This window comes from Aotus nancymaae, unplaced genomic scaffold (genome assembly GCF_030222135.1).
Source record: "Aotus nancymaae isolate 86718 unplaced genomic scaffold, 86718_ANA_hifiasm-v0.15.2.pri h1tg000044l, whole genome shotgun sequence".
NCBI classification, from domain to species: Eukaryota; Metazoa; Chordata; class Mammalia; order Primates; family Aotidae; genus Aotus; species Aotus nancymaae.
Window position 1 is genome coordinate 144,048 of NW_026988458.1, and position 18,226 is coordinate 162,273.

The 18,226-nt window shown below is 41.5% G+C and overlaps 1 protein-coding gene across 1 annotated transcript in view; it reads right to left on the reverse strand.

Moving 5' to 3' along the window:
- CDC16 (cell division cycle 16) overlaps positions 1-18,226 on the reverse strand; it is a 44,302-nt gene that overhangs the window by 13,994 nt on the left and 12,082 nt on the right. The window contains exons 12-13 of the mRNA XM_064361816.1: positions 15,475-15,600; positions 463-615 (exon numbers count right to left, since the gene is read on the reverse strand). Coding sequence (XP_064217886.1) covers positions 463-615; positions 15,475-15,600 — 279 coding nt within the window. The remainder of the gene's footprint in view (positions 1-462; positions 616-15,474; positions 15,601-18,226) is intronic.

Sequence of the window (18,226 nt, forward strand, 5' to 3'; positions counted from 1 at the left end):
CTTGAATACAGAAAAGCCTCCTCTGACCAGGAAACTCAGAGACTGGGTCATTCTAATTACTTTAATTTTCTGACTTACTAGTAACTAAATAGAAAACACTTTGGTTTCAAAAACCATGTCAAATCTTTCTCAAATATATGAATCCAAGTCCTAATCAGCATGGAGATGACTAAGGATTCCACAGGGCTCCCGGCCGCACTGTGGGGTATGCGTGATTTGAACTGTCCAATCATGTAAGAAAATAAGCTCAGATCAAAAAAAAGACCAAAACCTGGGTTTAGAATTTTTAAGGAAATGCAAGGTAACAGTTTCTCTTTTTTTCTTCCTGTCTTCTTCTCCTAAAATAGTACATTTAAAAGTGCACATCTACTGGAGTCCCTTTGGTCAGTTAACTCTAGTGACCGTCCTACCCTGTCTAAAATCACTAGTTAACAGAAAGATTTCTGGTCTTCCAGTACTTACTCTCCATTCTGAAATGCAACCACTCCGACCTCATGCATAACAAAAGGGTCTTCTGGTGCGATGCTCAGAGCTTGGCTGAAGAACCTTTCAGCTAGTTTTGAGTTATTGGTCAAACCATATTCCAATCCGATATACAACATAGGCAAATGACACCTAAAAAATTGGAAAATTACACATATTCAAATCCAAAAACTCTGATTTAGGAGAAATTAATTTGTCAACTTCAAATCCTATCTGCAAAATAATTTACAGGTGGCCAAACACAGCATTTCCTTGTTTCTAACTCTTAATTTACAAATATTTAATAAATGACCAGGGGGCTCATCAACTGCCACTTCTAGAATCTACGTGCAACTCATTTACCTTTAGTTTTCCTTATTATTCCACAGTAAGAAAACAAAAACTCTCTAAAGCAAAAGGGCAGGTCTCTGTGGGGCTCGTTTTCCTTCTGGATGCTAATGTCATGCCCCAGCCTACACTGGGCTTCCTCTTGTTTATTCACCACCATTTATCCTTCAAGACTGTGTTCAAGTCCACTTCCCTTTATGAAGGAAGCTACCTCTGACTTTTCTAACCTAAATGCTCTCCGTTCTCTGAATTCCCTGATTATAACTGATTATAATCAGTTCTATGCAGAAGAGTTATGAATAATACCCTGTGTATTGATTCAATTTTCCCACCTCCTGAGACAGTTCTACCCATACAGTCAGAACTACTTTTTAATTGAATTTTCATGTGTTCACACGATTGGATCAGTGACTGCATTAAAGCAAGTGTAACAAGACAATCTTTCTTTGATGATGATCTCAGAACATCAATAAATACCGATTGCTTAGTAAGTGCTTTGGTTCTAATCTAGAGACATAACTCAAATTAAGATTATATTCTCTACAGAAGGTCACGACAAATTCTTTAAAAGTATTTACACCTGGTAGAAGTACTTTCAAAATGGCAGAGTAAGGACTTCCAAAAATCGATTCATCCATAGAAGCAGTAAGAACACTGGCAAAAATTATCAAAACCAACTTCTTCAGAACTTTGGAAGGTAACCAAGCTCTTATAACAATCTGAGTGTATATTTAAGAAAAATGGCTGAATCTCAGTGAGAACAGCAAACTTTATGGTGGTTGTCTTTTTCCCATCTTCCTTTCCCTAGCTTTGCATTAGCCTTGAAAACCAGCAGCCTCATAACCACAGCAGTCATAAAGCCATTAAGCCTAGCAGCCACTGGAGGAAGCAGAATGAATCTCGAGTTCCTCAAACACCCCACAGGGAACTGCTGCTACTTGACCTGTCTGGTAGCTCCTAAAAAAGCCCTACTCATTGTCTTCTACTGATCTCAGAGCTCACTCAGTGAGAAAAGCTCTATCCCCAGGGCGTTTGTTGGAAACAATCAGCAGAATTATTTAGCATTAGCTGCTGCCTCAGGCAGCTATCCCAGGCGCGGCACACTAAATGCAGGCCAAAAACTTACAATGAACTCTGGGGAATAAGATGTCCACAGGGGGCTATAAAGAGCTCTGACACGTTCCTGCGGATTGGGAAGGCCGTACATGTGCATAGGGCTACCTGCACGCACAGAAAAACACCTGAGAAGGCCCTATTATCTCGTCTCTGGCTGATCTGGAGGCTCTGTGCTAAAATGAAGTGAAGGCTAAGGCAGAGGTGTCAACAACGCAGAGTGCTGAAGGTGTGCAGAATCCTTCGGTACTGCTTTAAGAGATATCAAAGCTGCTAGCTAACTGAGCAGAGGCTTCAGTGGCTTCATACAACAAAGGATAATAAGCTAAAGAATTAGTTCTGGAAAGTCACTTAACAGTAACAATGGCCAATAAACCCTGAGGCTGTATGGGAAAATCTGATTTTCAGAATCGCCACATTAAAGATTGTTGAAATCCACAAGAAAAAAAATAAAGTACTAGTAAAGATAATTATATAATTACAAAAGGCAATATAAACATGTATTTCTTCTTTTTCCTCTTGACTTAAACAGCAATTGTAGGCTGGGTGCAGTGGCTCATGCCTGTAATCCCAGCACTCTGGGAGGCCAAGGTGAAAGGAATGCTTGAGCCCAGGAGTTTAAGATGAGCCTGGGCACACAGTGAGACCCCATCTTTAAAAATCAGTAATACGGTGGCTCAGGCCTGTAATCCCAGCACTTTGGGAGGCCGAGGCAGGTGGATCATGAGGGCAAGAGATCGAGACTATCCTGGTCAACATGGTGAAACCCTGTCTCTACTCAAAATACAGAAAATTAGCTGAGCATGGTGGTGCGTGCCTGTAATCCCAGGTGCTCAGGAGGCTGAGACAGGAGAATAGCCTGAACCCAGGAGGCGGAGGTTGCGGTGAGCTGAGATCACGCCATTGCACTCCAGCCTGGGTAACAAGAGTGAAACTCGGTCTCAAAAAAAAAAAAAAAAATCAGTAATAATAAATTAGCCAAGGCCGGGCACAGTGGCTCATGCCTGTAATCCCAGTACTTTGGGAGGCCGAGGCGGAAGGATCCCTTGAGCCCAGGAGTTTAAGACAAGCCTAGGCAGACAGTGAGACCCTATCCTTAAAAAATAATAATAAAAAATTAGCCAAGCATGGTGGTGCACACTTGTAGTCCCAGACACTTGAGAGGCTGAGGTGGAAGGATCCCTTGAGCCCAGGAGTTTGAAAATGCAGTGAGCTATGATGGTGCCACTGCACTCCAGCCTGGGAAAGAGTGTGAGACTCTATTTTAAAAACAAAAAGCAACTGTATAAAATACTATGTATATACAGGTTGAGTATTCTTTATGAGAAATGCTTGAGACCAGAAGTGTTTTGAATTTCAGATTTTTTTTCCTGAATTTTGGAATTTATGCATCCCTAGTCTGAAAATCCAAAATGCTCCAATGAGCAATTCCTTTTGAGTGTCATGACAGTGCTCAAAAAGTTTTGGCTTCTGGAACATTTTGAACTTTGGATTTTCAGATTAGGGATACTCAATGTGGAACTGTATTGTTTGGCCTATCATACACAGAAATGTAGGGTTTACCAGTAACAGCATAATAGGAAGTGGGTGGCAGCAAAGCTGTATTTAAAAAGTAATACAGGATGGTAACTTGAACTCATAGGAACAAATGAAGAGAACTAAAAATGGTAAATAATATAACAAATGATATAAATACATATACGTGCGCTCCTTCTCATGGCTTCTCTGAAAAACAAACTGACATAAATAATAACTGCATAATTGAGAAAATCTGTCATGAGTACATCTGTCCAGTAAGAAATACTAAAGGGAACCCTTTATGCTAAAACAAAAGGGCACCCCTACATAGGAACTCAAACCCACGTTGCTGACAAAAAGAGTGAAAGTCTGTAACAACTTGAAGTGGGGGCTTCCGGGTTACAGGCAGATTTAAGATTTTTCTTGGATCAACACAGCCTATGAAAATAACTAAAAAAAAAAAAAAAAAAAAGATTTTTCTGATTGGCAACTGGTTGAAAGAGTTATTATTGAGACGATCCAAGATGGCCCAATAGGAACAGCACTGGTGGCAGCTCTCAGTGAAAACACAGAGGGTGAGTGATCACCGCATTTCCAAACAAATTTTTACTGCCCACAGACCGGGAGATTCCCAGGCAGAAAAGCACCATGAGTCTCTGTTTCAGCCAGTGCTGCGGGTCTCTGCACAAAAACAGAAATCTGGGAGCCGTTGCAACTGGCACCTGGAACACCTGGGAGAAAGAGTCGCCCATTCAACTGAAAAAAAGAGGGCTGAAACAGGGAGCCAGGTAATCTGGCATGGCCGGTCCCAGATCCACAAAGACCAGAAATCCGAAACGCTCTGGACTGAGAGTTTCACAGGAAGCACAGCTGGACCGGAGATCGTCCAGCTCCGTGGGGGGAAGGGCGTCCACCATTACCAAGGCAGTCTGCCAATACAGAGACAGTCCGCCATTACTAAGGCAGACTGCCATTACAGAGACAGTTCTAACTATACCTCTATAAACAAAACTGCAAAGAAGTTCACGCAGCAGCTGGGCAGAGCCCAAGGCAGCTCAGCAACGCCTCTGCAGGCAGACTGTGACTAGGCTGCCTCCTTGCTGGGCAGGGCATCTCTGAAAAAAGGCAGCAGTACGCCAGGAACTTATAAATAAAGCACCACCTTCCCGGGACAGAGCACCCAGGAAAAAAATGGTGGTTATGAGTTCCGCTGCAGCAGACTTAAACGTACCTGCCCAGCAGCTCTGAATGGAACAATGGAGCTCATAGTTCAGCACTTGAGCTCCTATAAGGACAGACAGTCCCCTCAAGCAGCTCCCCAACCCCCGTATATCCAAAGAGACACCTCATAAAGGAGAGCTCAGGCTGACATCTGGTGGGTACCCTTCTGGGACAAAGATAACAGAAGAAGAAACTGGCAGCAACCCTTACTGTTCTGCAGCCACTGCAGGTGATCCCCAGGCAAGCAGGGTCTGGAGTGGACCTCCAGCAGTCCTACAGCAGGGGGCCCTGACTATTAGAAGGAAAACTAAAAAACAGAAAGAAATAACTTCATCATCAACAAAAAGGACATCTACTCAGAGACCTCATCTGAAAGTCACCAACTAAAAGACCACGGGTAGATAAATCCACAAAGATGGGAAGAAACCAGCGCAAAATGGATGAAAACACCCAAAGCCAGAACGCCTCTCCTCCTCCAAGGGAGCACAACTCCTCACCAGCAAGGGAACAAGGCTGGATGGAGAATGAGTCTGATGAATTGACAGAAACAGGCTTCAGAAGGTGGGTAATAACAAACTTCTCAGAGCTAAAAGAACATGATCTAACCCAATGCAAAGAAACTAAGAACCTTGAAAAAAGGTTTGACAAAATGCTAACGAGAATAAACAGCTTAGAGAGGAATATAAATGAATTGATGGAGCTGAAAAACAAAACAAAAGAACTTCATGAAGCATACACAAGTTTCACCAGCAGAATCAACCAAGCAGAAGAAATGATGATTGAAGATCAACTCAATGAAATAAAACGAGAAGGCAAGATTAGAGAAAAAAGAGAAAAAAAGAAATGAAAAAAAACCTCCAAGAACTATGGGACTATGTGAAAAGGCCTAATGTACATTTGATAGGTGTACCTGAATGCGACAGAGAGAATGAATCCAAGCTGGAAAACACTCTTCAGGATACTATCCAGGAAAACTTCCCCAACCTAGCAAGGCAGGTCAATATTCAAGTCCAGGAAATACAGAGAACACCACAAAGATATTCCTCAAGAAGAGCAACCCCAAAGCACATAATCGTCAGTTTCACCAGGGTTGAAATGAAGGAAAAAATGCTAAGGGCAGCCAGAGAGAAAGGTCGGGTTACCCACAAAGGGAAGTGGATCTCTCAGCAGAAACCCTGTAAGTCAGAAGAGAGGGAGGGCCCATATTCGACATCCGTAAAGAAAAGAACTTTCAACCTAGAAATTCTTATCTAGCCAAACTAAGCTTCATAAGCGAAGGAGAAATAAAATCCTTTATGAACAAGCAATTGCTTAGAGATTTTGTAACCACCACGCCTGCCTTACAAGAGCTCCTGAAAGAAGCACTAAACATGGAACAACCAGTACCAGCCACTCCAAAAATGTACCAAATGGTAAAGAGCATCAACACAATGAAGAAACTGGATCAACTAATGGGCAAAACAACCAGCTAACATCAAAATGACAGGATCAAATTAACACATAACAATATTAACCCTAAATGTAAATAGGCTAAACGCCCCAATCAAAAGACACAGATTGGCAAATTGGATAAAAAGTCAAAACCCATCAGTGTGCTGTATCCAGGAAATGCATCTCACATGCAAGGATACACACAGGCTCAAAATAAAGGGATGGAGGAAGATTTACCAAGCAAATGGAGAGCAAAAAAAGCAGGAGTTGCAATTCTAGTCTCTGATAAAATAGACTTTAAACCAACAAAGATCAAAAGAGACAAAGAAGGGCATTACATAATGGTAAAAGGATCAATGCAACAAGAAGAGCTAACAGTCCTAAATATATGTGCACCCAATACAGGAGCACCCAGATACATAAGGCAAGTTCTTAATGACTTACAAAGAGACTTAGACTCCCACACAATAATAGTGGGAGACTTTAACACCCCATTGTCAATATTAAAGAGATCAACAAGACATAAAATTAACAAGGATATCCAGGACTTGAACTCAGATCTGGACCAAGCAAACCTAATAGACATTTACAGAACTCTCCACCCCAAATCCACAGAATATACATTCTTCTCAGCACTACATCACACCTACTCTAAAACTGACCACATAATTGGAAGTAAATCACTCCTCAGCAAATGCAAAAGAACAGAAATCGTATTAACTGTCTCTCAGACCACAGTGTAATCAAATTAGAACTCAGGATTAAGAAACTCATTCAGAACCACACAACTTCATGGAAAATGAACAACTGGCTCTTGAATGCTGACTGGATAAACAGTGAAATGAAGGCAGAAATAAAGATGTTCTTTGAAACCAACAAGAAGGAAGACAAAATGTACCAGAATCTCTGGGACACATTTAAAGCAGTGTCCAGAGGAAAATTTATAGCAATAAGTGCCCACATGAGAAGCAAGGAAAGATCTAAAATAAACACCCTATCATCAAAATTGAAAGAGCTAGAGGAGTAAGATCGAAAAAACTCAAAAGCTAGCAGAAGACAAGAAATAACTACGATCAGAGCAGAACTGAAGGAGATAGAGACACAAAAAACCCTTCAAAAAAATCAATAAATCCAGGAGCTGGTTTTTCAAAACAAAATAAACAGACCACTAGCCAGATTAATAAAAAAGAAAAGGGAGAAGAATCAGGTAGATGCAATAAAAAACGATAAAGTGGATATCACCACAGATTCCACAGAAATACAAACCACCAACAGAGATTACTACAAACAACTCTATGCATGTAAAACAGTAAACCTGGAAGAAATGGATAAATTCCTGGACACTTGCATCCTCCCAAGCCTAAACCAGGAAGAAGTCAAAACCCTGAATAGACCAATAACAAGGGCTGAAGTTGAGGCAGCAATTAATAGCATACCAACCAAAAAAAAACCCAGGTCCAGACGGGTTCACAGACAAATTTTACCAGATATACAAAGAGGAGCCGGTACCACTCCTTCTGAAACTATTCCAAACAATCCAAAAATAGGGAATCCTTCCCAAATCATACAAAAACCTGGCAGAGACTCAACAAGAAAAGAAAACTTCAGGCCAATATCCATGATGAACATAGATGCAAAAATCTTCAATAAAATACTGGCAAACTGATTGCAACAGTACATCAAAAAGCTTATCCATCACGATCAAGTAGGATTCATCCCGGGGATGCAAGGCTGGTTCAACATACGCAAGTCTATAAATGTAATTCACCACATAAACAGAACCAAAGACAAAAATCACATGATTATCTTAATAGATGCAGAGAAGGCATTCAACAAAATTCAACAGTGCTTTATGCTAAAAACTCTCAATAAACCAGGTATCGATGGAACATATCTCAAAATAATAAAAGCTATTTACGACAAACCCACAACCAATATCATACTGAATGGGCAAAAACTGGAAGCATTCCCTTTGAAATCTGGCACTAGACAAGGATGCCCTCTCTCATCACTCCTATTCAATATAGTACTGGAAATTCTACCCAGAGCAATCAGGCAAGAAAAAGAAATAAAGGGTATTCAATTAGGAAAGGAGGAAGTCAAATTGTCTCTATTTGCTGATGACATGACTGTGTATTTAGAAGACCCGATCGTCTCAGCCCAAAATCTCCTTAAACTGATAAGGAACTTCAAGAACGTCTCTGTATACAAAATCAATATGCAAAAATCACAAGCATTCCCATACACCAATAACAGACTTAAAGAGAGCCAAATCAAGAACAAACTGCCATTCACAATTGCTACAAAGAGAATAAAATACCTAGGAATACAACTAACAAAGGATGTAAAGGACCTCTTCAAGGAGAACTACAAACCAATGCTCAAGGAAATAGGAGAGGACAGAAACAGATGGAAAAACATTCCATGTTCATGGTTAGGAAGAATCAATATTGTGAAAATGGCCATACTTCCCAAAGTAATTTATAGATTCAACACTATCCCCATCAAGCTACCTATGACTTGCTTCACAGAAGTGGAAAGAACCACCTTAAACTTCATATGGAACCAAAACAGAGCCTGCATACCCAAGTGAATTCTAAGCAAAAAGAACAAAGCTGGAGGCGTCACGCTACCTGACTTCAAACTATACTACAAGCCTACAGTAATCAAAACAGCATGGTACTGGTACCAAAACAGAGATATAGACCAATGGAACAGAACAGAGGCCTTGGAGACAATGCCACACATCTACAACCATCTGATCTTTGACAAACCTGACAAAAGCAATGGGGAAAGGATTTCCCGTTTAATAAATGGTGTTGGGAAAACTGGCTAGCCATGTGCAGAAAGCAGAAACTGGACCCCTTCCTGACACCTTACACTAAAATTAACTCCAGATGGATTAAACAGAAGACCTAACACCATAAAAACCCTGGAAGAAAACCTAGGCAAAACCATTCAGAACACAGGCATAGGCAAGGACTTCATGGCTAAAACACCAAAAACACTGGCAACAAAAGCCAAAATAGACAAATGGGATGTAATTAAAGTCCAGAGCTTCTGCACAGCAAAAGAAACAATCATCAGAGTGAATCAGCAACCAACAGAATGGGAAAAAATTTTTGCAATCTACGCATCTGACAAAGGACTAATATCCAGAATCTACAAAGAACTAAAACAGATTTACAAGAAAAACCCATTCAAAAGTGGGCAAAGGATAGGAACACTTTTCAAAAGAAGACATACATGAGGCCAAGAAACATGAAAAAATATCATCATCACTGGTCATTAGAGAAATGCAAATCAAAACTACACTGAGATACCATCTCACGCCAGTCAGAATGGCGATCCTTAAAAAATCTGGAGACAACAGATGCTGGAGAGGATGTGGAGAAATAGGAACACTTTTACACTGTTGGTGGGAGTGTAAATTAGTTCAACCATTGTGGAAGACAGTGTGGCGATTCCTCAAGGACCTAGAAATAGAAATTCCATTTAGCCCAGCAATCCCATTACTGGGTATATCCAAAGGATTATAAATCGTTCTATTATAAAGACACATGCACACGTATGTTCAATTGCGGCACTGTTTACAATGGCAAAGACTTGGAACCAACCCAAATGCCCATCGATGACAGACCAGACAGGGAAAATGTGGCACATATACACCATGGAATACTATGCAGCCATAAAAAATGATGAGTCCGTGTCCTTTGTAGGGACATGGATGAACCTGGAAACCATCATTCTCAGCAAACTGACACAAGAACAGAAAATCAAACACCACATGTTCTCACTCATAGGCGGGTGTTGAACAAGGAGAACACATGGACACAGGGAGGGGAGCACTACACACCGGGGTCTGTTGGGGGGCACTAGGGGAGGGACAGTGGGGGGTAGGGAGTTGGGGAGGGATAACATGGGGATGTAAGGTCTGTTTTCGCCGAAGACGAAACGGAGAAACTGAGGCCAGCACGAAAATAATCCAATGCAAGGGAATTTATTCAGGCTCCCGGACGAGGTTCTGCGGTCCGGACAGGAAGGGCTGGAGAAGTCGCCCGGACTCCTCTCAGGCACGGGGTTTTATAGGGAGTGGAGGCATCCGATTGGCTGTGGCCAAGGTGGGTGGGACAAAATGGAGGGGAGTGGGACCCGGATGGAAAGGAGTGGGGCCTGGATGGTATCAGGTAAGTCCTGATGGGGCTTTTTTCCCCGGGCTCCCGGCGGGGGGGGCGGGGGGGAAGGAGGCGTGTCCGAGCTCCTGGCGAGGGGAGGAGGCATGTCCGAACTCTCCAGGACGCGGCCAACCTTACAGGGGAGAAATGCCAGATATAGGTGAGGGGGATGGAGGCAGCAAACCACATTGCCATGTGTGTACGTATGCAACAAGCCTGCATGTTCTTCACATGTACCCCAGAACCTAAAGTGCAATAAAATATATATACACTAAAAAAAAAAGAGTTATTATCAACAGTAAGCAATGTCTGGGTTATGATAAGAGGTTGTAGAGACTCAATTCTATGCAGATGAAGCCTCCAGGTAAGAGGCTTGTTTTGCTTGTTACCCAGGCTGGAGTGCAATGGCACGATCTTGGCTCACTGCAACCTCCATCTCCTGGGTTCAAGCAATTCTCCTGCCTCAGCCTCCCGAGTAGCTGGGACTATAGGCGTGCACCACCATGCTCGGCTAATTTTTGTATTTTTAGTAGAGACAGGGTTTCACCATGTTGACCAGGATGGTCTCGATCTCTTGACCTCGTGATCCACCTGCCTCGGCCTCCCAAAGTGCTGGGATTATAGGCGTGAGCCACCACGCCCAGCCCTGGTAAGTGTTTCTTATCAGACTTGAGGTCTGTGTTGATGTGAATGCTGGAGGGCATAATGACGCCCGTCTGACCCCCACTTCCCATTGTGGCCTGAACCAGTCTTTCAGGTGAAACTGAGGCCCGTCTGACCCCCACTTCCCATCATGGCCTGAACTAGTCTTTCAAGTGAAACTGAGGCACGACTGACCCCTACTTCCCATCGTGGCCTGAACCAGTCTTTCAGGTTACATTTTGAGGGCCCTGGCCTAGAGGAGGAAGCCCATTCAGATGGGTGGGGTCGGGGGGGGCTTCAAATTTTACTTTTGGTTTACAACATGAAGAAATGAGAGTCTGATAAAAACAGCTATACTGGTAATTATGAGGCAGTATAAAATGTGTTTTTATTTTCAACTCTTCTATCTGATCTAAAAGACAACTGAATAAACAATAATCACAGACCTGTGCTGATGGACTTACAATGTTTAAGATATAATTTGTATGATAATAACAGCACAAGGGTGGCAAGAGGAAACTCAGCTATGTTGGAGTAAGGTTTCGGTATACTATTTCTCTTTTGTGAGACAGAGTTTCGCTCTTGTTGCCCAGGCTGGGGTGCAATCACGTGATCTCGGCTCATCGCAACCTCTGCCTTCCAGGTTTAAGAGATTCTCTTGCACCACCATACCCAACTAATTTTGTATTTTTAGTAGAGACAGGGTTTCTCCATGTTGGTCAGGCTGGTCTCAAACTCCCAACCTCAAGTGATTCACACACCTCAGCTTCTCAAAGTGCTGGGATTACAGGCGTGAGCCACTGCGCCTGGCCTGGGTTTGGTATACTATTAAAATTAAATTGGTATTAAAAGGCAGTAATTCAAACTAGGTCTTTTTAAATCAAGGTGCTAATTATAATCCTCTAGATAACCAACCTAAGAAAATAACTTTAAAAATACAGTATAATTTTAAAAAGGGGATTAAAATCGGACATTATAAAATATTTATTCAACACAAAAAATAAGGCAGTAATGAGAAATACAGGAACATAAAAAGATGTGACATACAGAATATAAAGAACAAAATGCCAGACATAAATCCTATCTTGTTAGTAATTATATTAAACAAAGGGAATAAACATTCCAAAGGTAGCAACTGGCGGAATAGTTTTAAAAACTTGATCTAACTATATGTTGTCAACAAGAGACATGCTTTAGATTCAAAACACAAGTTGAAATTAAAAGGATGAAAAAAGACATACCATATAAACAGTAACAAAAAAGAGCTGGTGTGCCTATACTAACATCAGATAAAACAGATTTTATGAAAAATGTATGATTAGAGATAATTAGCGACATTTTATAATGATAAAAAGCTCAATCCATAAAGAAAATACAACACTTATAAACATACACAGCTAACAGAGACTCAGAATATATGAAGTATAACATGCCAGAATTGGAGGCAGAAATAGACAATTCAACAGTAATATTTGGAGACTTCAATACCTCACTTGCAGTAATGGAGAGAATATGCCGAAGATCAATGAGGAAATAGAAGACTTCAACGACACTATAAAAACTAGATGTAACCAGTATCTATGGAACACTCCATCCAACAAGAGCAGAATTCTCAAATACATCTGGAACAATCTCTAGAGTAGCTCATAAAAAGTCTCAGTAATTTTTTTTTTTGAGATGGGGTCTCTATCTGTCGCCCAGACTGGAGTACGGTGGCATGATCTTGGCTCACTGCAACCTCCACCTTCCAGCTTCAAGCGATTCTCCTGCCTCAGCCTCCTGAGTAACTGGAACTACAGGTGTGAGCCACCACACCCGGCTAATTTTTGTATTTTTAGTAGAGACGAGGTTTCGCCATATTGGCCAGGCTGGTCTCGAACTCCTAACCTCAAGTGATCCATCCATCCGCCTCGGCCTCCCAAAGTGCTGGGATTATAGGTGTAAGCCACTATGCCAAGCCAGCCTCAATAAATTTAAAAGGATTAAAATCACAGGAAGTATGTTCTCCAACTACAATGGAATTAAGTTAAAAAACAACAAAAGAGGCCAGGCGCAGTGGCTCACGTCTCTAATCCCAGCACTTTGGGAGGCCGAGGCAGGTGGATCAGAAGGTCAGGATTTTGAGACCAGCCTGACCAACATGGTGAAACCCCATCTCTACTAAAAATACAAAAATTAGCTGGGCGTGGTGGCAGGTACCTGTAATCCCAGCTACTCAGGAGGCTGAGGCAAAAGAATTGCTTGAACCTGGGAGGCAGAGGTTGCAGTGAGCCAAGACTGCGCCAATGCACTCCAGCCTGGGTGACAGAGCAAGACTCTATCTAGAAAAAGAAAAAAAAAAAGAAGAAAGAAATTTGGGAAATTCATAACAAATATGTAGAAGTTAAATGTCAACATACTCTTAAATAACCGATGATTCGAAAAAGAAATCTTCAAGGAAACGTAAAAATATTCATCCAATTTCAAACACTTATCCAAACACAGACTAGAAAATGCAAAGCTGCTCTGACAACTAAGTAAACTTGAAAGAAGAGTAATGCTTATCTTGATGAGCTAACACGAGTTTTTTTGTTTTTTTGAGACAGTATTTCAACTGGTCACCCAAGCTGAACTGTAGTGGCACAGTGATCATCCTGCCTCAGTCTCATGAATAGCTGGGATTATAGGCAGGTGTCTTCAAACTCAGCTAATTAAAAAAATTTTTTTATAAAGATAAGGTCTCACTATGTGGCCCGGCTTGGTATCAAACTTCTGGCCTCAAGCAATCCTCCCACCTCAGCCTCCCAAAGTGCTGGGATTACAGGTGTGAGCCACCACACCCAACTGAATGCGAGACTTCAATGACAAAGTTTGTTAGACTGGGAAACACCGAAGGTATTGTGTCATTAATTATCATTGATTCTGATTCCCAGCTAGAAACTAAGCACTATTCTGTTTCTGAGCACCCAAAATATCAAATAAAAATGGCCAGATTGTAGCATGTGCTCATAAAAACCAACTTATAGGGAATTAGTGGGTTTTTTTGGTACCAAATTATCAGATTGATACACAGGGGAAATATGCAGATACTAGAGCTGAGCTTCAGAAGAGCACTGGCAAAGGTCTCACCCTTCTTGGTGAACAGGATGGAGAGACCTGGACCATTTAGGTGGATCCAGAACTGGGTGTGCAACTGTAACCTCGAAGGTTGTTTCTAGTAATATGTTAGTGCTATGGACTGAATGTCTGTGTCCCCTCTGCCCCCTGAATTCATACATTAAAGCCCTAACCCCTACTGTGCCTGTACTTGGAGATAGGGCCTATGAAGAGATGATAAAGGTGAAGCCGTAAGAGTAGGGCTCTTATCCAGTAGGGCTAGTGTTCTTATAGAGGAGAGACACCAGAGCTCTCTCTCTGCCATGTGGACACAGCAAGGAGGCAGCTATCTGCAAACCAGGAAGAGAGTCCTCAACAGGAACCGCACTGGCCAGCACCCTGATCTTGGACTTCTCAACCTCCAGAACTATGAGAAAATAAATTTCTGTCCTTTAAGTCGCCCAGTCTGTGGTGTTTTGTTATGGCAGCCCTACTGATTAATACAGCTATGTCCTTCACAATGTTTACTTGGATGATTAGATATAAAACTGATACTTACCAGATTTAATATGACTATTGATTGGGGTCGATAATTTGGATGCAGAACTGAGTGTCAAAAAGAGTCTGTCTAAGTTTGCAAAGAGATCAAACCTAACAGGATGAAATTTAATATAGATAAATACATGATCCCACCTGTGCATACTACAGGTAAATAAACAATGGTGGCTAACTTTCACTGAGTGCTTTCTATGTGTAAGATACTCTTCAAAGGTTTTAACTGGTATCATCTCAATTACTTCTCACAATAAGCCAGTAAGTTTTGCTTTTATTCCTATTTCTCAGGAGGCTAAAAAAACTTGCCCAATATCACGTGGCTTGGAGTGGAAGAGCCAGGAAGTGAGTCCGGCCAGTATGACTCTAGAGCAGGCCTCTGGACCACTGCACTGCCACTACCTCTCCAGGCAGGGACAGTCATCGGTCAACAGCAGCAGTCCACACAAAAGAACCCTGTAATGTGTAACTGATGCTGAGACCAGGAGTCAATGTGAATAGCAATACTCTCTACTCGTAACATCAATACATTTAATACTGATAGAAATCTACAATATTGGCACTATAGTCCTGCACTTACCACTAAGCCACATCAAATACCTTTTGGTGATAGATAAGATATAATAACTTTGCTCATGAATATTTTCATTCTTGCATGGGCATGTGAAGAAGGGCTTCCATAACTCATCTCTTCCTTTGGCCTAAATTCGAAGTTCCTTCTTGCACTGGTTGAAATCAACTGCTAGGCAAATTCACTACACCAGCTTCCTTCCCCCTCCACTTTCATAGTTATTTTACAATCACAAGCAACTAGATAAAAGGCAAGTAAAACGTTTTTGTTTAGTTTAGCAACCAAATAGCAGTAATAATAATAGAAATTTCATTTCTGTTAGCAAAAGCATCCTTCATGGAGTGTGATGAGTTTGCTCTGCCATACCCTTTCATCAGCTGTGCTGCTGTGAAGTAAGCAGCCATCGCTTGGTCATGCTCACTCTCCACTGCAAATGAATGTCCATAGGCTATCCATGCAGGTCCGTAGGTTTTCTCAAGTGTTGTGGCTTTGCTAAAAACAAAAGAGTTAATTTAAGTAACATAGTATTTATTCTTTCTGTTTTCTTTTTGAGATGGAGTCTTACTCTGTCGTCTAGGCTGGAGTGCAGTGGTGTGATCTCAGTTCACTGCAGCCTCCATCTCCTGGGATCAAGCGATTCTCCTGCCTCAGCCTCCTGAGTAGCTGGGATTACAAGCACCTGCCACCATACCCATCTAATTTTGTATTTGTAGTAGAGATGGGATTTCACCATGTTGGTCAGGCTGGTCTCGAACTCCTGACTCAGGTGATCCATCAATCTTGGCCTTCCAAAGTGCTGCAATTAACAGGCATGAGCCACTGTGCCTAGCCTATTTATTCTTATTTATTTTTAGAGATAGGGTCTTGCTCTGTCACTGGAGGCTGGAATGCAGTGGTATGACCATAGCTCACTGCAGCTTCAAACTCCTGGGCTCAAGTGATCCTCCTGCCTCGGTCTCTTGAGTCACTAGGATTACAGGCATGAATCATTGTGCTCAGCCAATACTTATTCTTAAATTGTTAATTTTATATAAGCAGATGGCCTCAAAAACATTAACATTCATTTAGTAAATAAATGAACTGTCAACATATTAAACACTAATGTAACATCTGTGTTAATTCATTTGAACTAAAACTATGTTTAATAGTATAGCAAAATTTTAAGAAGTTTCAGGAGAGATCCACAGCCTTTTACGTACTGTAGCAAAACCCATTAGCATTCTAAATAGAACTTACAGATATTACTTAACCCTGAAGCTTCCTTTTGTAACCTAGTAGATATATCCTCTCATCCTAATAACTTGCAAGATAAATTCATGTATATTTTAAAGACAGGTACATCGAGGCTTGAAAGATTAAGCAATATCCTATAGATGGTGGTAAACAGATGTACCCTGGTTAGGGTTAGGGTTAGGGAACACACTGTATAATTAACCCACAAGGAATAAAGAGAACATATCACAAAACACGAAATACATAAGGGGTGATACCCCACTTCCTTATATTTCAAGTTTTCTTTTTACCCAAATGTTCCCTGTTTCATGTAGAGCAGGGCCCCCCAACCCCGGGGCCATGGACTGCTATCAGTCCTTCCCCTGCTAGGAACCAGGCGACACAGCAGGAAAGGAGGTGAGTGGCCGGCCAGCTAAAGCTTCATGTGTTAAGAAAGAACTTGCCATTTAAAAAACAAAAGCTTAACCTGTATTTACAGCCACTCTCCTTCACTTGCATTACCGCCTGAACTCTGCCTCCTGACAGATCAGAGGGGATATTAGGTTCTCAGAAGTGCGCAAATCTTACTGTGAACTGCACACATGAGGGATCCAGTGGTGCTCCTGACGAGAATCGAATGCCTGGTGACCAGTCACCGTCTCCCACCACTCCCTGGTGGGACCATCTAGTTGCATGGAAACAAGCTCAGGGCTCCCACTGATTCTTCAGTATGGTGAGTTGTGTAATTATTTCATCATATATTTACAACGTAATCATAATAGAAATAAAGTACACAATAAAGGTAATGCACTTGATTCATCACGAAACCAGCCCCCTCACCCCCGGGGGTCTTCTACAAAACAGACTCTGGTGCCAAACAGGCTGGGGACCGTTGATAAGAGTCCATCACTAAATTGCACACTAAATCAAAGCAGCACAGTTCAAAAGAACTTTTACAATACCAGAGAACATTCTAGTATCTTCCTAGTACAGGGTATTTTTGTGGCATCAGTTTTCCTAACAATCCTGGTATATAAGTATGACATCCCCATTTTTAAAGAAAAAGTAGGAGAAATTAACTTTCCCAAGGAATTTCAGCTGATAAGTCACAGAACTTAATTAGAATTCAAATTTGACTCCAAAGTTTATTCTCTTTCTTTTAGAGATCAATTATTTTGTTTGTACAGAAGAAATCATAGAAATTAGAACATTTACAGAGTTTAATTAATTCTTCATATAATGACATTTTTCTATACTTAAATAATACTGGTTACATAGCTTCACTAGGCTGCATGGCTTTAAGTTAAAACCATAGCAGATCATTATATGAACCAGTTCACCCTGCTAAGAATTCTGTTTGATAGTCACATTTAGCGATCCCAAGTTTACATAACGTTTTGTGTAATTTCACAACTATTAATAAAAGAAATCCTAAAAGTAAAAGGTTAACAGGATATCTATAAATAAAAAAGATAAACTGTCCAACTATATTATTCTCTATTGTTTCATATTTATTCTCATTTATTTATTTTGAGACGGAGTTTCGCTCTTGTTACCCAGGCTGGAGTGCAATGGCGCGATCTCGGCTCACAGCAACCTCCGCCTCCTGGGTTCAGGCAATTCTCCTGCCTCAGCCTCCTGAGTAGCTGGGATTACAGGCATGCGCCACCATGCCCAGCTAATTTTTTGTATTTTTAGTAGAGACGGGGTTTCACCATGTTGACGAGGATGGTCTCGATCTTTTGACCTCGTGATCCACCCGCCTTGGCTTCCCAAAGTGCTGGGATTACAGGCGTGAGCCACCGCGCCCGGCCCTCATTTATTTATTAATGAATGAATGAATGAGATGGAGTTTTGCTCTTGTTGCCCAGGCTGGAGTGCAATGGTGTGATCTTGGCTCATTGCA